General features: G+C 32.1%; 1 protein-coding gene and 1 long non-coding RNA gene across 2 annotated transcripts in view; one reads left to right on the top strand and one right to left on the bottom strand.

Moving 5' to 3' along the window:
• LOC137631607 (calcium-activated chloride channel regulator 2-like) overlaps window positions 1–7,631 on the top strand; it is a 125,555-nt gene extending 117,924 nt beyond the window's left edge. The window contains exons 9-15 of the mRNA XM_068363472.1: window positions 329–511; window positions 2,337–2,457; window positions 2,855–3,030; window positions 4,102–4,277; window positions 4,485–4,719; window positions 4,951–5,080; window positions 5,185–7,631. Of these exons, the coding sequence (XP_068219573.1) occupies window positions 329–511; window positions 2,337–2,457; window positions 2,855–3,030; window positions 4,102–4,277; window positions 4,485–4,719; window positions 4,951–5,080; window positions 5,185–6,053 (1,890 nt within the window). The 3' untranslated portion in view covers window positions 6,054–7,631. The remainder of the gene's footprint in view (window positions 1–328; window positions 512–2,336; window positions 2,458–2,854; window positions 3,031–4,101; window positions 4,278–4,484; window positions 4,720–4,950; window positions 5,081–5,184) is intronic.
• The window catches only part of LOC137631608 (uncharacterized), a 257,253-nt gene that overhangs the window by 181,629 nt on the left and 53,124 nt on the right, over window positions 1–22,500 (bottom strand). The gene's annotated exons all lie outside the window — the stretch shown is intronic.

The raw sequence follows: 22,500 nt of genomic DNA, 5'->3' as shown, positions 1-22,500 counted from the left end.
CAAAATAGCAAGACCAGGCCCGCATATTTATTTCTTTGCTCAGAATAAAGCAGTGATATATGAAGGTTGATGCGATTAAGCAACATATAACCTGCCATTTCCAAGAACCTTTTACTTACTTTTTAGTTGACTTTATAGCTAATTCCTAAACCAGATACAAGTTGTTATCGTATACTTCCTCCCCTTTTCCTCCTTTAAATGTGCTAAGACAATATTTAACTCGACAATTCACTAACACTATTAATATATTTTCTTTTCTACAGAAAAAATACCCTCATCCCAAATGCCTTCCATTTACTTTAATTATAAAGATTTTCTTCATCCGCAGCGTGGTGTCTGGCGCTACAAGGTGGAAAATCGAGCGGACTCCCACCAGGCCCTACACATTCAGGTCACATCGTTTCCGAATTTAGACAATAAAGTCACTGTGAGAGTTTGGAGCAGCCAGGAGTCGGATGTTATTACCGTTCCCAATCAGCAGACGCCTATAATCTTATACGGCGAAGTGAAGGTAATTGGATCTTGATTCAGATTGTGGATATATCAGGGAAACTTTCAGCATTCTGAAAGCCAAACCACGAGACTTAGTATTGAAGGAATCACACATTCCAAAAGAGGAGAACAGATAATCAAAGACGGTAGATTTCGCCCTATTGATAAGATAAGGTTAATAAATATATCATAAAATGTGCAAATACTTGTGTAAGTATTTTTTATAAATAAGAAAGTAATTGACGAATTTCTATCATATATATGTATGTATATATGTATGTATATATGTGTTATATATATATATATATATATATATATATATATATATATATATATATATATATATATATATATATATATATATATATAAATTTTTTACATTTTATACATGAAAGTGAAATATCACATTTAAAGCAACTAATACCCGATCAATATCATATTCCCTTTAATTAGGGAATGAGTTAAAGCCAGACATATATTTATTGAGCCCTTCCAACCTCAAAAGAATTCTAATGGTACCTAATGGCCTTGAAAGTAAAGTGACAATGAAAAGAACCACCCATTTTCTATCTATAATAGGGTATAGGCAAGACTCTTATTCAAAGTCGTACTTATATGCAATTCCTTTAGTATATAATCTGTTCCCAAAAGAATAACAACTTTGTTATATATGTACAGGTATGTATGTATGTGTGTGAGAGAAAGCAAATAAAAATAAAGGCAGCTTTAAGGACGACGCCTTTTGCAATATATGTAGAGGAAAGGTTTCAGAGTAAAAATATAGGGCGTAGATGTTTTTTGGCTGCAAAGAAAATAGGAGCAAGAAAGTGCTAGCTATGCAACTTGTAAGTCACTGGAACATAATTTCTATGGTGTCCATGATGTCATAGGATTGCACAAAAAAGAGATGAGACGCTTTACTTGAAACATAATATGTAAGCCGATGTACTTAAGATGAACCCTCTAAGGATGCATACTTGATTCTGTTGAAATATTCAAGCCCGATTGATTAATCAATGCCCGACCAAGGAAGTGAATACTACAGTTTTTTACTACAACTTCCTATCTTATAACTAAAATGAAACGTAAGATTGGTGAATAGGCGTAAGAGGGCATGATGATGATTATATGTGTGTATATATATATATATATATATATATATATATATATATATATATATATATATATGTGCGTGTATGTCCATATATAAGTATACATGTAAATACATGTATAAACACATACATATATATGCATATATATATATATATATATATATATATATATATATATATATATATATATATCTTATCTTATAACTAAAATGAAACGTATGATTGGTGAATAGGCGTAAGAGGGCATGATGATGATTATGTGTGTGTATATATATATATATATATATATATATATATATATATATATATATATATATATATATATATATATATATATATATATATATATATATATATATATATATATATATATATATATATATACACACATATGTGCGTGTATGTCCATATATAAGTATATATGTAAATACATGTATAAACACATACATATATATGCATATGTGTGTATATATATATATATATATATATATATATATATATATATATATATATATATATATATATATATATATATATATATATATATATATATATATATACATCCATAAATGAATGTTTCAATCATTATTGCTCATAATGTGCGTACAATCTGATGAACTGTCAATCAAAATTAAATCTATATACTACTGGGCGCATGTATGTCGTTATAATTCTAAATATAAGCATGACAATTTTTCCATGAATCAAACTAGCAATTTCCTCCTTGTGTAGATGGGAGGAGCAGCCGTAATGGACGCTGGAGTCATGGCGACCCTTCAAAGACTTGGCACTAATGCCACGGGTGGAACGTACGTGCCTGTCAGAGTGCAACTCCTTGACCTAGGAACAGGAGGTGGGTATCGTTTAGAGATTTTGCAGCTTAGTTTGTTCGTCTCGAAAATTCTAGTAAAACAAGTACAACATCATTAGTGAAAATTTAAACAAAGGACGGAATTTCAAACTTGCAGCGAATGTTTACATGTTGAACAGACTAATATTCTTTTTCTATAGTTTATATAAGAAAGATCTATCTGAAAGTTGTTACTGTTATTAAAATTACCTTATTTTAATTGTTCATTACTTCTCTCGTTGTTCATTTATTTCCTAGTTTCCTTTCCTCACTGGGCAATTTTTCCTTGTTGGAGCCCTTGAGTTTTTAGCATCCTGCTTTTCCAAGATGAGCTTCCTTAGTCGAAATATTTCTAATTTGTATAGTAAAAATGAGATTCCTTTATTTCACATCTCGACAGATCCAGACATCACAAGAGGGGATGGCGTTTACTCTCGCTACGCTCCTCCCTTGGAAGGTCCTGCAAGATACTCGGTGGTTCTCTCCGTGGATGCAGGTAAAGCCGTCTTGGCTCTGGCTCAGATTCATCCCCGAGATCATGACCTGAGACACCACAGACATGCCCTTACAAAGGAGGTAAGTGAAGATATATGGCCGACTCAGTAATCGAAATTATTTAATTCCCTAAATATATCAAGTAATTGTAACAAAATACTTCTTTCTAATGGTTGTTCATTCAATCTGAAATATTATGATGCCTTATGAGGTAAATATGTATATATTCCTTCAACATTTGAATATATATAATCATATACACATATTAATACATACATACAGTGCATATATTGTATATGATGCACATATAAATCCATCTTATAAATATATATATATATATATATATATATATATATATATATATATATATATATATATATATATATATAAATATATATATATATATATATATAAATATATATATATATATATATATATATATATATATACATATAAATATATATTCATATATATATAAATATATATATGTATATATATATATAATATATATATATATATATATATATATATATATATATATATATATATGTATAATACATACAATATACATATACCGTATATGTATATGTGTGTATATATATATATATATATATATATATATATATATATATATACACACACATATATATATATATATATATATATATATATATATATATATATATATATATATATAGCATATGCAATTTATAAAAATTATATTCACATATATAATACATATATTCACATGTACTATATATACATATATATATATATTATATATATACATATATATATATATATATATATATATATATATATATATATATATATATATATATATATATATACAGTATCATCATCTCCTGCTACGCCTATTGACACAAGGGCCTCATATATATATATATATATATATATATATATATATATATATATATATATATATATATATATATATATATATATATATATATATATAAATATATATATATATATATATATATATATATATATACATACATATGTAATGTTTATACACATAAGATTTACAGTATACTGTACATAACAATGACTACACAATAGATAGGGAGAAAAAAATTTCTCAATTTACAAAAATAATTCTAATATCTATTTTGTTCGTATGTCATGAAGGTTAACTGGGGTGGCTATGATGAGGGGCGTGAATGGGCTATACCTTCCTGCTGTGGCAGCGTAGTACCTTTTGCCCACACACGTCAGGCGCCAGCTTTCACGCGACAAGTCACAGGTCCAACCCTCGACATAAGAGATTATCACATCCTTAACAGGGATAAAGTCGCCCCAGCAAGGTACAGTATCTTTAGTTGCATAATTACTAATAAAACGTATTTATCTAGATGTATACAAATTGTAAAAGCTTATTTCTTATTCTTGCATTATATTCATTAGTGATTTCAAATATCAACTTATATGCAATGAGGATTTCCATGGAGTGACTAAGTAAAATATGGCTATAGCCTATTACTGAACCTATTTTTTCTATAAATTTCTTTTAGGATAGTGGACTTAGTGGCATGGGTGAATACAAGCAGCGGCCAGGTCGTTCTTGACTGGACCGCTGTTGGAGAAGACAGAGACTGGGGAAGGGCTCAGCTTTACGAAGGCTTCATTGCTAATTCAAAATCACAAGCAGCTACCCACTGTTCAGGAGAAAGAATTAAGGGTCTACCAGTTCCTTCAACGGCCACTACAAGAGAACGAGCCAGAATTTCCATTACATTGTATGAAAATGTAAGTATCATATCGTGAAATTCATCGTGAAAATGTTTTTTTTTTTATCAAAATTTACATATACGTGTGCATAGTCTTTTTTTATAAATATAGAAATTAATTTACATTTGTTTATAATTCCTAAATTTCACGAGATATTTTCCATTCATGTTAATCATTTTAACGTAGAAAAGAAAATTGTTCCATCTAAAATGACAAATGGATTGTCTAATTACCTTTTCTTCTTTCCAGAAAGGGCAGTGGGTATGCATCAGAGCTATTGACAGTCACAATAACAAAGGGCCCCCAAGCAATCCTGCAGCCATATGGCGACCTCTACCTCCTTCTACAGATAGGGTTACTATCAGAGCCAGAGGACCAGGTAATATCCTATTCATTTTTTTTTTAAAACTGATATAGAATACAACTAAAATAAAAAGTAATTACGCATTGAGCAAAATATAATCTCCTCTTTGTTCTTCTCAGGTGGATCCGGCATTTCGTCTGGTTTTGGTGGCTATGGTTCAGACTTGGGGATTGCTGGTAATGAAAAAGTTGCAGTTATTAGTGGCTGCATTGGAGGTTTGATATTAGTTGTGTTGCTTGTCGTCGTTTACTGGTACTGCCTTGCGTCTCCACTTAAAAGACGACTTAACAGACGTCGACAACCTCATAACGATTCAGAAAAAGCTGCAACAAGTCTCGTTAATGGGGGCAGCGTTGTAGTGAAGTCTACATCGCGAGGAAGTGTTCTCATCAACCCAGGGCCAGAGTCCGCAAACCAAGAGGCAAGTAATGGCCAGAGCAACACTCCCCACAGGGAAAGAAGAGAAATCAGCAGAAGTCCAGATCTACAGAACCCTAGCTGTGATGCACTTCATGGTGAGCAGCCGTCTTCATCTCCCAACAGTAGAAGAGATGGAGATGGAGAAGAAGATTCTACCTGTAGAGGCTTATCAATGTCTATTCCCGACGTGACAAAAGTTGACTGTGGCTCTAGGGATGCTGAAATAAGCAGTGTACCCACACCTCAATTTTTCACTTTGGGACGCCACTCCAAATCGTCGCCAAACAAGCGAAGCCCATTGAAAACCGCGAAACCTGACCTCTATGGTTCGGCAGAAATCAACTACGCCCAGTCTCCAGTCAGGTACGAACCGGTGGGCGCTCCCCAGTACTACCCTGTCCGTCCACGCCAGACTGCACCAGACTCCTACAGTGATGGGCCAGATGACAGCAGTTTATCAGAGCAACTGCTTTGTGATGATCGGGCCTCGTCTCCCCCACCCCCGGCCCCAGCAGATCATGCTCATTCCTACTCGAGCATGCAAAGGCATTCTATCGCGCTTTTGTAAACAGCACTAGTTATTACTAAAATAAAAACATACATTTTACCTAATATATTTGACAGGGAGAGAAAATTACTGTCATAGTGTCAGTGAACATGGAGGGTTTCCTCCAACCTATTAAATGAAAAAGAAATACGGATATAACTTTATAAACCATGACCTCGCTTTAAAGCACGTATCAGAGTGAAGATACATGTCTGGTGCTGAAAAGGAAATTGATGCAGGTATGTCGGAAGAATTGACAGTGAAATACGTTTCTCAAGCAAAATAAAACAGTGAGAGAGAGAGAGAGAGAGAGAGAGAGAGAGAGAGAGAGAGAGAGAGAGAGAGAGAGAGAGAGAGAGAGAGAGAGAGAGAATGGTTCATTCTGAGTGTGAAATCACGGGGAGGAAGCGTTGTTAATCCCCAATGAATGTGCAGAATCGATAATCTGGACATGATATATTATTTAAAGTGGGTGAGAGAGAGAGAGAGAGAGAGAGAGAGAGAGAGAGAGAGAGAGAGAGAGAGAGAGAGAGAGAATTGGGCAATCCAAAGTTCAGCGACAGAAAAATGACGAAGGAACAATCAATAAAATAGAAAATAAAACAAACTTGTATAGAAAGAAAATAACTGTAAACTTGGAATAGCAGATTCGTCTGTTTGAAGTATAACCACTGTTCATTATTGATAGCTGAGGTGTTTATTAGTTTAGTTCTTTTCCTTTCCTACTCTGTTCACGTATAAAAGTGTTTCATGTAATCGACTCTGTTACTTTGAATATTTGCGGCACAAAATGATGGCGATGGAGATTGTATATCTGTGATTTCGTGTGATGTAAAAGGGAAAAAAATTGAATTTTTTTACATGATCAAGTAGTTTTAGGGGATATACTGAGAAATGTAGTTTTGTAAAGGTACATAATTGTGATAATATTGGTGTATGTATTCATGGCGTGGATATTACCAATGAGAGACTACTGTCTCACTGAGAACTGAACATATCAGTCAAGTCGTTAATGCTAAAACTGATAAAACTACGGATAAATTGATAAGTTAAAATCGATGGAGTTGAATCTTGAAACGAGGGTGCTCTAATAATACGTCATCGTTAAAATATATAACATTTAATCAATTGTAGAAAGTGAAAAACACTACATGATCCGTAAATGTTTAATCGCAATGGAATTCTAATCACGGGGAAAAGTGAATTAATCATCAATACCCAATATCACTCGGGAACAGTGACCTTTGACATAAATAGAACTTAAGAATGTATAACCTTACGAGTACTTGCGATTTCACGAGAGGAATGTGATGACGAACGTATTTCCGCTGCGTTCTGGACCAAATCAATTATTTCGTGTTAGCAACCGACTTCCAGTTCGTAATTCCACAAACTTATCATGACTGTGAGAAAATAGTAAAGGAAGGTGGCGAGGAAAAAATCATGTTATATGACGTTTGTACATAGAGTGATATATGTGAACTATGAAGCATCATAATTTTCGAGATGTAAAAAATATATTATTTGTGTAAAAATGAAATAGTCTTCGTATCAAACTTTTGAGACTAGGAAATGTCACAATCATTCTTGTAAATATTAGCTGTTTATATATATATATATATATATATATATATATATATATATATATATATATATATATATATATATATATATATATATATATATATGTCCACTTAAAGCTCTTGAAAAAAAGCTCCCTGTGATCTTTAAAAAATGCTATTAAATATAGCTCATCAGTAATTCTAAGTTTCTATGGAATATATTAGATGTGTACATACGAGTTCTATGTAGGTTTATATTGATCTCTCATGCTACGCAGAAAAAAAAAATAAAACTAACATTCTTCTAAAGAGAAAAGGAAATGTTCTCTTGTGTTCTTAGATCTTAGTGAGAGACCTGATTTAAAAGATCATCTTTAGAAACCGACAGGAAAAGAGAAAGACACATTGTGTCCTTTTCGCGCACACTTCCATGTTAATTAAGCTGGTAGAAGTCAGAAGCAAGGCACTAACTGGAAACCTATCTCTTATCTCCCGATCTATCAAACAATGTGATAATGGCTACACCGATTTTTGTAACACAATATATAGATGAGAATTCAATCAATTTCCACAAATAAAAACGAATGGGTTACTAAGCATATGCATATACGTACACAAATTACGTAAATACATTCATACATATACAAATGTACGTGAATATATTCCTTTATATACAATATATATATATATATATATATATATATATATATATATATATATATATATATATATATATGTATATATATGTGTATATGTATACATATATGTGTGTATAATATATATATATATATATATATATATATATATATATATATATATATATATATATATTTATATATATATATATATATATATATATATATATATATATATATATATATATATATATATATTGTAAATTGGCGTGTGCAATTATCTGCACTCGTTTGTGCGTGTATGTTTACAGATCGTGTAAGCATAAATTCGAACAAATAAATCCACACATATTTGCGTGCTTCATTGACCAAACAAAGGTTGTTAAACTGTCTAAGATCATTCCCAATGTATTTCATTTCGTTATGTAACAATACCAAATCTACTCTGATTTTTTTTCTTTTATTGAGCAAATAATATTCCATTTTCTAACTATTTTAAGAAAATTTTCCCATCACTGTCAACGTCAACATATCACAGAATGCTATACATATCATTAAATATTAAAGATCAAAACTTTAAGCCTTTAAAATGAACATATCACACCAAAGTAAGGACAACCCAAAGAAATATTTCTCTTCATCATACGTTATTATGCTAATCAACGACCAATTATAAATTTATAATGATATAAATAGCTTGATTTTCTCCTACGTTTGGATTGCTAGTAACAGAACAGAAAAGGGGGCCCCTTGGTAACGGTGCATGATAGTAAATTAAGGAAAATTATAGTAAAATGTCTTTCATATGAGCGTTCATTCTATTCTATATTCAAACTCAAAAACACCAACAAAATCAATATTCAAAAGACTAAGAGATCATGACCTTCCTCAAATCTTATACATATAATTGATATTCATTTCATAATCCCACACCTATACAGTATATCTTATATATGCACACTAACACACACACACACACATATATATATATATATATATATATATATATATATATATATATATATATATATATATATATATATATATATATATATATATGTACAAACTTATACATAAAAATATGTGTATGAATATATTATAGTGTATCTATGTATAAATGCATTTACGTATAAATATACATATATGCATATATATAATGTGTGTTCATATATATACACATGTGAGAATGTATATTAACATTTATATACACAAATGTATATATATAAACAAATGCGCACGCATACATTAACACATGTATACAAACATGTACATATACGCATATATATATATATATATATATATATATATATATATATATATATATATATATATATATATGCGTGTATATATATATATATATATATATATATATATATATATATTTACATATATATATATATATTTACATATATATATATATATATATATATATATATATATATATATATATATATATATATATATATATATACACACACATATATATAGGCCTACATAAAATCTACAAAGTCGAAGCAGCATTCGAGTACAATGAGTATTTCCAATAACTTATGCTTAAATCATTATCACAAACTTAGTTATATTTCGTATTTTTATGGAGAATTGGTACAACTAAATATCCATCATATAAATCCCCAAATTTATACACACTGTAAATCAAATTAATAATGTAAAAATCATAACGATGCAAACGCAAATATACACTACACATCAAACATTTCTTCGTATAATAAAATTATGTTATGAACATGTTCAAATAGAACCTCCTCCCCTGCCCGTGTGCAAAACTGTTCTATGTGAAGTGAACATAACGATGGTGCGAAGTGGAAAAAGAAGAAAAGTAATAGATTAATGAAATAATTAAGCATCGTGCTACTACGCTTAAAAGATCCGTGTAATAACTGTGTGCTGAAATGTTCTAAAAAATAAATCGATGTCATGATATTTCTAAGCTTGTTTTTCTTTTACATCCTTCCATTATGTTGGGAATTTCATTTCCCACGGCTTAATGTAGAACGTTGGTGTTTACATTAATCACCAAACACACCAGGAATAAAACTCCTGGATATGTGTCAGAAACATGTACCTACCCTGCTAAGAGAGCCCATTCTCGTTGAAAAACGAAGCTATATCCAAGTACCGCGCTAATTTAACGCCCTAAAGAGTGGCATAAGCAAGGAAGAAGTGAGAGAAAATTAATTTCGGATAAGTAAAAATGAGAGCTGTTGGCCAAATAAAGTTAATTACAATTATATTCATAAACTGTATTTCTTTATGAATTTGAAAGAAGTGTTTACTACAGGCTTCAAAGATGTTTTTAAGGTACATTCTAATGAAAAAATATAGACAAACAAGGTTACATGACACAAAAACTTCGATTATAACTATGATGCAATAAGTAATTAAGTAGTACTATGATCTTTAATACTTTAGTGTCCATACATAAAAAAGGAGAATAATTATGGTTTATCGTTCCACAGAAAAGTCAGCTTAAAAATGGCCTAAACGTAATGACATTAAGGAAAGTTATTACCTTTATAGGAAAAAATTCTCATACATGGTACACACATTTCCAAAAGAGATAGCAATTCTCGAACTATTTTGGAGGCAGTTCATTCTATAACGAGCAGTAACGTACTCATGAAAATTATTTTTTTAATGTCTGTATATATGAAAGTAATTAAACTTAATCTCATACTTACATTGTCAAAATTAGGGTAAACATAAAAAATACTTATGCAAGATTTAATACAAATGTTATATTTCTACAGAAAACTTCTATGTAAAGGCTAATCTTATTAAAGAACGAATGCAGCCAAAGCTAATGTGAATACGTGCATATGCATCTACATCATAGCCTTGGCTTCAAAGATTGGCTTTGGTCATTTATCTAGCTATCAATTTGCATCGAAGCGAATAAAAGTTCCCACACATATACCTATAGCACGATAAAAAAAAATAAGTACACATAACAGAAACTTTCAAAATTTTATAAGTTTTTGTTTTTTGAGATCCAACACGAATTTGACAGTATAATTTTGGATATCTCTTGGATATCAAGAGCGGATGGGTATACATGACATTCTCCCACAACCACTCACTTAACAATGGCAAGGGCATATCATGGATGACAGTATAAATTGTAGGATGAAGGATAACCATCCTCCTAAATATGTGACAAATATGAGCACTAAAAGAAGCGGCGTCAGATCGCCACATGAATACTTCCTATCTTCTGGAATTGGTCTCAAATTGGCTAGAGAATTAATCCTAGAGTAAAGGCAAACTTCCGAATGACATCAGCAATGAAGATTTCAATTAAGAATAATCGTCTTCATCATTATCTTCTACCCCACCATTATCCCTACATTAATGGGTCAGTTGCATGATGCACCCTCACCGATGCCTTCTTTCAAAGGTATCCTCTTCCTTCAAACCTCTTCTCTCTATACTATCCTTAAAATGAAGTCGAATGAAGTATTGCTTGCCTCTTCATTGGTAAGGAGAGCACCTTGAAATACAACTGATCCTGTGAAACTTCTATCAAACAACAGCTGAAGTTAAATGAAATGACTGAAAACGAATAACGTGACTGAAAAAATAAAGCAAATGGAAACAAATTACGATGATTTATTCCTTTTTCCATCTACAGCAAGAGAACAGGCTAAAACACTAACTAAATAGAACTATTTCAGTTTAAATGTATTTCCAGATCTATCTTTGTATACACTCCAAGGGAATACTACTTATGCCATAATATCTAGGTAATAAACATAACTAGCCTGAATAAATAAAACATAAAGACATACCATGTCTGAGTTTTCATTCATTCCAATCAAAACAAGTTGAAATAAACATTAAATAGTTACAGTCTATGAAAACATTATAATGACAATTAGTTGACCCGCAATAAGCTGGTGATGTTGGTATTTGAGCCACACACCAATCAATACAATAAAATTTAGAAGTTCTATTTTCAATATATATAAGTTACTTGGTTTATGGATAAATGCAAGAAAAACAGAGGTCATAGTACAATAAACTATGTCCATCATTGTCGATCATGTGATGCCCAACTGCAGGTGGTGTGAATGTCAAAATACCTTGGCAGCATTGTTTTGTCCACTAGTGATATCAACGATAACGTGATGGACAAAATTAACATGGGTTTCTGGATTCCTGCTATGCCAAGGAACAGAGTATTCAGAATAAAAAGACCTGAGACTTATGAATAAAATCGAATTATATAAAGCAGTATCTGGTCTCTTCTCTACGGTGCAGAGACCGGAGCTTAATTTTAACTATTTTTACATTTCCTGTTTTAAAAAATGTCTCCCTGGAAAGATTGGGCTCCAACCAGAGATTTTAGAATGAACAGAATGTACAAGCACAGAAACCATTATCACCAAACGCTAACTACACTGGCTTGACCATGTGATACATATGTCTGAAGCACGGCTCTAAAATCAAATTCTACACAAAAAAAAAAAATAAATAAATAACCTACTAAGACCTCCTAAGACAGCCCTAAGAGGAGATACAAAGACCAAGCAAAGTCAGCCTTATATAATTGCCAAATTACACCAGCTGACCTGGAAACCCTAACTTGCAACTGTGTATTGTTATAACAGGGTCATTGCTCTAGGGCAGGGCACTGCAACCCATCTCACCTTAACAACACCGCAGTGACACGCCAGAAAAGAAGTCTTCATAGCCCTGAATCCTCAAGTATCATGACTGATGGGTGGCAATGTATGCAAGTCCAAAGTTGGTCTGGTGAGCCATATAAATGCACAAACAGTAGAAGTATTCACATTATATTCCACATCTATTGAGGGACGTGGAATATCGTCATCAACAACGATGGACTGCTATAAGACTAGATTTTAGCTACAGACATGATGGCTGTGAGTTCACAGAAACATATTTTTACTTTGCATGGAGCCTTCAGGAAACGTAATTTCAACTAGGAATTGTGTTTTGTATCACCTGCACATCCAGGGAACTTGATCTATGTTAAGTTTCTATCCAAGGTTTCCCTCGGCGTCAGTGTTGTCTGGTTATTTTTCATTGGAAATTTAGACTGGTATTAATGATTCTGCAATATCCTAGAAATCAGAGAATTCCGTGGAGTCATAGTTCGAGATGCTGTGTATGTAACAAAACAGATAAAAGATTTTGGGATAAGAATCGAGAAGTGAATATTGCTGTATTAAATAGACTAGTTACATACCATTACACCCAAATCTGAAAATTGCAGATGGCACATCCATTGTATTAGCAATACTTCAACCAAGCATAGGACTAATATTTTGCATAACTGTATTTTTGTTAGTACTCTTCGCATGCTATTCCCATGTAGAAAGTGAGCTCAGTAAGGAGAGCACTTTTCATTACAAAATCTTCTATTTTATTTTAAGTGGATCCAAGTGGCAAACTTTCACAGTATCAGCATGAACTTCCACCTAAGATGGTCAATCTTTATTGGGTTTCCTATGGCTGGACATATCACATGATCATTTCCAATTACCATGGTCATAGCTCAAATAATTACAGTTCAGTAGGAAACAAAACATTGCTAATCCATACAGTTATATTGCTTAATCGTTCAGCAGAGGGTCAGAATGTAATAAAACGGAACTATTCTCATACCTCCCTATCATTTGGTGCCATTTCCTCAGCCTCTCTACTTCGTCAGCCATGTTCATGAAGTAAGCTACACCTCCTACCTCATCATGGAAAGTACACAAAGGAATCAGTGTGAAGATGGAACAAACAAGATCCAGCCTGCAAACTAGATGTGAAATTACGGGAATGAGCGTACACCTATTATAATTCCTATTAACCTTCGGGGATATCAGAAGGGGCCAGATTTGGAAACTCATGAATTACTCATCATTAATCAGCCTTCCTTTCCCTAGTTAATAAGTAGATAAAAGTGCCGCAAGTATCTACAAAGACGTGCAGTTCGTGCCTCTAGAATGCTAAGCAGCTTCATGGTAAGCTTATTCAATTGAGATGGAAGTACCCTTGCAAGAGTTTGTGAAATTCCATCTAGTTTTCCTGGATCACAGATTTATATCTCATGGGTGGTAAGGGGAATAATCTTGAAGACAACAATTGGAAAATCCCAGTTACTCAAAAAAAGATTAGAAGTGTTGTCAAGAAGCACAAGAGCGAGTACATTGCTCTCAGGATTTTCAGCCCTACTCAATTAACTTATTCTAGAATGCCGCTGAGGAACAGTTTTAATCCCTATGATCATTACGAACATAACTTCCTATTTCAGTGAGATCTGTCTCAGGAGTATTATCAAATGGGCAAACCTATTATATTCTGGATATAAAAAAATATAAAAGAAAAATATTGGAATCAAGTGATATAGTGACTGTCTCTGTTCTTCAAGAGATCACAAGCTAGTATAATAGCAGAACCTTCTACCAGACAATAATAATAAACCAAAGTAAATAAACAACTAAAGAATAATGTGAAAATGAGTTTAATTGCCTTAATTCATCTCAACATGAATGATATTTTTAGGAAAAATTCGAAATTTCAAGTAAGAGAGTGAAAGAAAATAGGGAATTCCAAGGGTGGGCTTTAGATTTTTGATTTGTTCCTCATAAAAACTTAGGAGCCAGGTTGTTTCCTAACGCTGGCTCATATGACTATGGTTTGAATAACTTGAATTCCCCTTACATGCAAATTATGGATATTGATTTAACAATTTGTAGCCTTTCATATTCTTATACAAAACTCTACAACCCGACTCTGGCCCCTCTACATCAAAAGGAACTTTTTACCAAGTATATCATAACAAGATTTTCTTAAAAGATGTCACATCATATTATCTACTTTTTAATTACTTCTTAAAAAGTAAGCATTAACACATATTTGAACCTATTTGAATCAATTTCATTTGAGGTTATATATATATATATATATATATATATATATATATATATATATATATATATATATATATATATATATATATATATGTATATATATATACATATATATATACATATATATATACATATATATATGCACCATACATACATATGAGAGAGAGAGAGAGAGAGAGAGAGAGAGAGAGAGAGAGAGAGAGAGAGAGAGAGAGAGAGAGAGAGAGAGAGAGAGAGAGAGAGAGAGTCTTTAATAAGGAAGCATCCCTTGAGCTTTCAGTTCATGCAAGCTAAACATTCGTTTTCCTTACCTAAACTATTTCTAATTCCGAATAGAAGAAATGAATTAATAAATGATTTATTGAATGAGTAAAAGCAAATATTAATGTGCGAAGAGGAAAAAACTTTGTATCTTTCCCAAGAAATACACCCCTTCCAATAACCTGAACGCGCACACTTGGCAAGTTTCCATTACGAAATTGAATTTACGGTCAAAATGTATATATAGCACCCAGCACGAGGACATGCAATGCCTGTATACGACTTATATGTACATTACTGCGGCCACAGGAGACAAGAAGTGACCCATAATGCCATGCGAATCTATTTGCTAACTGGACGTAAATAACGGACCAGATATTATCAGAACAGGAAGTAGAATATATGCTGTAAAGATAACATAACAGGAAAAACAATATACAACGAATATATAACAACTTTAAAAGTAGATTGTAATAACCCATTAAATTATACAAACCAGTGCGGATTCAGACATAAACTAATTCAAAAAACAAAAATGATTAAATATCCCTCAAAACTAAAATTGACACATTCAGAAAATTCGCAAAACATTAAAGTCTAGGGAGTATCCAATATTTTTTTAAGTAATGAAAGAATACAATTTTACCACCTTATGTTTAATCGTAATAAAGACTGACGGGCCATTTTTTGCCACTGCAAGGGATACCTATTTAACAAAATAAATTTTTTCACTTATGCATTTGGAAAACAGATGTCAAAAATATTTGTCTTTTTTTATTGATAACCTGGTATGTTGAATATAATTATGCATATAGAAAATCACTTAATTAAAAAAAAAGCATATGTCTTAATTCAAATATGCATGTTAACGCTCATAAAAACAAATACCAAATTGGAAAACCGTATACAGAATTTGAGTATTTTTTAAGCAATTTACTCATGTGTGGAAGTGGGTGATATTTTTTCAGGTTATTGCAAGATTGACCTGATTTCGATTTGTTTTACCGTTCTCATATAACTTTTTCTTTACGTAACAGATCACTCGCTAAATATCCTTTCCGTTCATTATATAAAATGAACATTAAAGGGCCCATATTTCAAAGCAATTTTTATTTGGGATATTTTAATCAACTCATTATGCCCGATTAATTCCACTAAAAGGGATTCATCTAAGTTTTTATCAATTATCTTTCTAAAATGGAAAAGGAACTCTAAAAGACTGTAGCAAAAATTTAACTGAAGAATGAAGGAAAACATTATATGGTTCATAAAAAATGCAAAATCTTTTGAAGGTGTTGCAATGAACTACTTCTTTGTCTACAAGGAAACAAAATATTCCATAATTCTACGAGGAAGTATAATAAATTAGACAAACATTCTTAATGAAGTAAGTTGGAGTTGGAACGAAATCAGACTTGATTTACGTGACCTTGAGCTTTAAGACTGTAAAGCAATGCATTCTTGTTTGGTTTTCCTTGTGTATTTGTGCTGAAATTACTCTACCGGTCAATGGTGTACGAAACGCTCTGATGAGTAGAGATACATCATGCTTTTAAACAAAGAAATTTTCGTTATACATATTAACTATAAGTTACAAGTGAAAATGCACAGTAGAGCATATACGAGTTAGAACGGTGGTTACATCATAATCGCATGCACAATTAAACTCTCCCTATCACTTCGGACTGACTGACCGACCCTGTGTTTTCTAGGACGACCGATAACTGATTGTGTTATCTTATCACGACGGCCTACTATTGGTGAGCATTTCTACATCCTGAAACTTTAAAGGTATTGGAAACTAGTAACATTTGAAGTACCTTGTGAGTAGATATTCTTAATTCTTCGGCCTTGGGTACTTGCATTATACTCAACGCTGTGAGATAGAACCGATATAGGCGAAGTCACGTTTTTAAACGGAGAAGGAATGGCAGAACGTACGGAGGTGGAGCAAGGTTGTAGAAAGGCATGGCGGTGATCTGTGGAGATATGACATAAATGGGGAAATCCGTGTAAAACTAGGGGCCCTCCCCTCTTGCCCATTCCCGCTGCATTGAGTATAGTGGTTATTTTTACTTTTTTTTTGACAGAGCTCCTATTATACAATAAGACGTTCTCCTTGTGAATGCTTCATAACATCCTCTGAACAGCTGACACTTATTTTAATTAATACTTCCTTTGCCAAATACCTTTTAAATATTCGTGGGTTACATTTAATCAGTCCTTGGCCTTGTTGAACTATTCATTCCTTATTCGGCTGTCACGGACATGTTTGTGTTAGCATAGTAAATACTTTTCTTGACCCTATATCAAAAACAAATATTATAAATGTAGAGATGACAGGTCAAGGAAAGATCCATACCTACCTTTCTTATAGTTAAAAGTGCCCAACCCCTCTCTTCAGGCTCCATGATAAAATTGTGTAGTAGGGAATGACAACTAGATACCTCAGTATGGATCTCAGCGCAGCGGCAGTCAAATATTGCTGCTGTGTTCTCAACAGTTACGTTTCTGACTTCAAAATCCTAGATAACAGCAACTTCATGAGAACGTGGTTCGTTAAAGATCTTTGTCCAGATTCGATAACTTATGTACAATGCAGACTACTTTCTTCATGATTTCTGTTTAATATCACACAAAGATTCTAAATAAATCTAGAAATAATGTGAATTCTCACATGGTAAGTATTGAACTAATTAACCTTGAATGCTCAATCATGTTTATCTATATGTACTTACCAACCTTATGATAAGTAAGCGACTAACAAAATTATATTCTTACTCATTATAACTATTACCAGCATTATATTATTCGGTTTAGACCAAAGTACGTCTATAATCTTTAGTCCCATATATCCGTGTTTAGTATCAAAATGAAAAACTTTCAATCCCTCTCTCCTTCAGCATGTTGCACTTTTATATCAATATTCGTATTAACAGCTGCACTTCCTCAACCTAATTTTTCTAATCCTGTAGTTTTGAATCTTAGAACAGCCCTCTCTAGGCATTCTACCCAATTATGTTCGCCCATTCCAAACAGGACGCCACTTCGTTCGACGTGGCCAATGGACAAATCCATATGCGGATCTCGCAACCTCACTCTGCCAAATCAGAGATGGAAGACCCCACCCTCGAGAATGTCCGCCCCATTCAACCAATAAGCACATCTAAACAGGGTTGCCAGGTTGGCCTTTTTCCAGGCCAAACCCCTCAATTGTGGCCTTTTTTCGTGCCAAATATCTTAATTTGGCCTGTTTGAAAATGATTGGCCATAAATACTATATTTTTGTCCTTTTTCTACTAATGGTCTGGCCTTTTAAAGCTTCCGTTGTTCAATAGTTGGCTTTGTCTCATTTAGAAAACCTGGCAACTCTGCACCTAAACTACTGCTTCGAAGACAGAAATCTGTGTGTAGACGAGTAGCAGACTCCAAATTTTATTCTGCCTAAACATTTAATTGAATAACTTGTGTATCGCACTATTTAGCTGACTTTGTATGCCTTACTTTGTTTAATAAGATCTATCTCAATGGGAAAATCAGTGTGCATATTTCTGCCCCAAGGAAAGAATGACTTTCTAATCTGAAACCCTAGTGAAACTCGCCTCTATTACCGGTTAATTAAAGATTGGTCCCTCGACAACAACTACCCCCCCCCCCCCCCCCCCCCCCCGGCAATCAACACTACACAATCGAAGTCAAGAGGACCAAAAGTTGTCCATATTAGAATGTACAGAGTGATTTACGGGCCGGTGAACTTAGTAATCCCCTTTTGATCATGGGGGAAAATTATCCTGCATTTTTATATGGTGCCGGAAGCGAATCCACCACCATTTCCGTTTTAGTACTTAAATGGCGTAGGGGATATTTGTATATTTCATCAATGTCCTTTCATTCGAATACTTAAAATAGTAAATAAGTAGCTCTTTGGTATTAATGTTCAACATTTTTGTTTCTGTTAGGCTCAGCTGTGTGATCATTTCTTTTCATAGTGATTAAAGAGCAACCATAATCTACAGTTTTTAGTGATATGATTCTCTCTCCCACATAAGCATCTGGTCCTTTCTATATGTTGTGTGAGATTCCTTTTTATCATCACACACAGTCGTCTCGTCTTCTTTAGCATTCAAGTTTTCTGTTTGTGCCGTATTGTACCTTTTGTAATATCGAATTGGATTGGTTGTTTCAGTGATAACTATAGCTACATCTTCAAATTCAAGGACTATCAAAATTGTAACGATGAAAAATATTTTCCTCCTTGGAACTTGGATAACAATCATAATACTACAGTAAATCATTACCAACTGAGCTGATGAAGCTTATACGCCTTACTTTAGCCTATGAATCTTTAATTAAAGAACAACTAATTGTTTCTTCATTTATACGAATCCTTAATGATAATTTCTCATTGTCCCGCGTTGCAATACATTTGCAACCAAACTGTCATTTTTCTCTAAACCAACAATTTTCTTTATTAAACAGTTCCATCATGAAACCCACAGTTTTACTCTGTTAGACCGATAACATCTATGTGTGATAGTTGTTGTATAGCCAATTGTCTCATAAGTAGATGAAACTGATTATTCAAGATCACTTGCGAATTACTTTTCAAAATATTTTAAATTAAGCAAAGTAGTCTTGCTACAATACTGGCATTAGAGTCGAGTTACCCAATCCTTAGAATACGGGTGTGGTTGGCAGACTGTTTGTGTAGCAATGAGAAATTAAATAAAAAATTCTTAAATACTGATCCTCTAATTTCCTCACATTCTGACTTGTTTAGCTTCTGTTCTACATGTCTCAAGTCCCTCTTTTCTTTATCTCTTCATTTACGGGACTTCTGGTTCCATTGGCAGGTATAACGCCTCCAGTTTTATTTCTGGCTGGAGTAGTCGGATGAGATTTTGTACGTCTGCCATATATGCCATACAAAAGTAATAATTCAATTCTTTTTGGCACAGACGAGTTCATTGCACCATATTACAAAAGAAAACAAAAATATAACTCGTTGCAATACTTTAACTCTGCTGTCCGTATCTGCGCCTTGTCCTGTAAATTTTGTTGGGTAGAGGGATGCTTAGTCCAAAAGATTGCTATTTCATTCGAGCAAGAAATGCCCACATATGCCGAGAGCGGGTATTTATATACATAGGGAGAGAGAAACAGCGCTCATTATAAGAGAAGTCTTACAATAATATCGAGGAAAAATGACAATGCAGTAAAGTAATAAACATATGGATTAAGTTTTCCCGATGGCTGGCCTCGATTGCAAGTTCAACGATTCCTCTACCATTCAACTTGAAATATCTGTACTTTCTATCAGATGAACAACACACGATGACTGATTGCGCATTCATCTCTATTATCGATTGACTTAACGTTCCATCTCCACATGAATATTAACACACTGAAGGTTTGGAGGTATTGAAAACAAATGACGTGACAACAGCATACTTGAATTAACAATATTGCACGTAATTTTTGTGGGTGTATATTATCTTTACTTCGAGAGATTTCTTGTTTTGCAACTGAATTGTGGCATCACTCCATGATGTATTCTAGTTTCTCGTGAGGTAAATTGCATAACAACAATGGTCCACTAAAAATATTGCAAATATTCTTTCACGAATACTGAGGAGTGAACTTACACGTAAGAATGTTGCAATGTTTGCTTTCATTGCGTGTTTTAGACATTTGAAAATTCAAACTTTTGTATACCTAGAAAATCAAAATCCTGAAACGCTTTATTACGAGTGAGCCATTTCCTTCCTTTCTGTGACTTCACCTTATAATAAAAAGGCTCTCACAGAAAAAACAACCAAAAGCCTTATTCCATTTAAAATATTAACATATTTTCTACCCTTTTAGATATAAATAAATATATCAGGCACTTGAAACTTGAAAAATTCTAAACTGTAAAATGTAGCAGAATCAAAATCGTAATGACTGTGTGCATTTTTCATACAAAAAAAAAAAAAAAAAAAAAAAAAAAAAAAAAAAAAAAAAAAAAAAGCTTTTGATTATTGAAAAATCTTTAGAAATCAAATTGTTCTTAATAAGGAAAAAATGGTTTTGCAGTCTTTAATGTGAATTTTTATCTTGAAACATATAATGTAGAATTTTGAGGAGCAAAGACATCGAATTGTCATAGTTGCAGAGATAAAAAAAATTTCATACTTGTTGTGGTAAGGTTAGGTTGAAATTCACGTAATTTTTCTATTAAATGTCGAAATTGAGAAAGGTTTATATTATACACACATGCATGGACACACACACATACATACATACATACATACATACATATATATATATACATATATATATATATATATATATATATATATATATATATATATATATATATATATATATATATACACATGTATATATATACATATATATATATATATATATATATATATATATATATATATATATATATATATATATATATATATATATATATATATATATATATATGTGTATATATATATATATATATATATATATATGTATGTGTGTGTATTTATATTTTTAAGTATATATGTATATACAGTATATCCATAAGTATATACATATATCTACATATATATACAATATATACGATATATATATATATTCAAATATATATATAAATATATATACATATATATATATGTATATATACTACATATAAAACACACACACATATATATATATATACAGTATATATATATATATATATATATATATATATATATATATATATATAGTATATATATAACTATATTTTTAACATATAATGTTGAATTCTGAAGAACAAAGCCTCTAATTACCATAGCTGCTAGAACAAAGAAATGAAATTAATTCTAATCTTATACACTTACGCTTATATATGCAAGTACAAAAAATACGTCAGTCGAAAATATTTTGGGAAAATAATTATCAATGGGAAAATCATCTACGTTTTAAGTTTCATTACAAAATATCCATAGAAAATGGAAGATGGAGACCAGAGATACCGGTAATAATAACAACTTACGAAATAAAGTGACAATAATTCCTTGAACCATCCTAGATTACACTTGGACATGGACTCATTCCTCGACATGGGTGGATTAGTAAG

This window comes from Palaemon carinicauda, chromosome 40, assembly GCF_036898095.1.
Source record: "Palaemon carinicauda isolate YSFRI2023 chromosome 40, ASM3689809v2, whole genome shotgun sequence".
Taxonomy (NCBI): domain Eukaryota; kingdom Metazoa; phylum Arthropoda; class Malacostraca; order Decapoda; family Palaemonidae; genus Palaemon; species Palaemon carinicauda.
The sequence above is the reverse complement of the archived record's forward strand: the minus strand, read 5'-3'. Positions and strand labels throughout refer to the sequence as shown.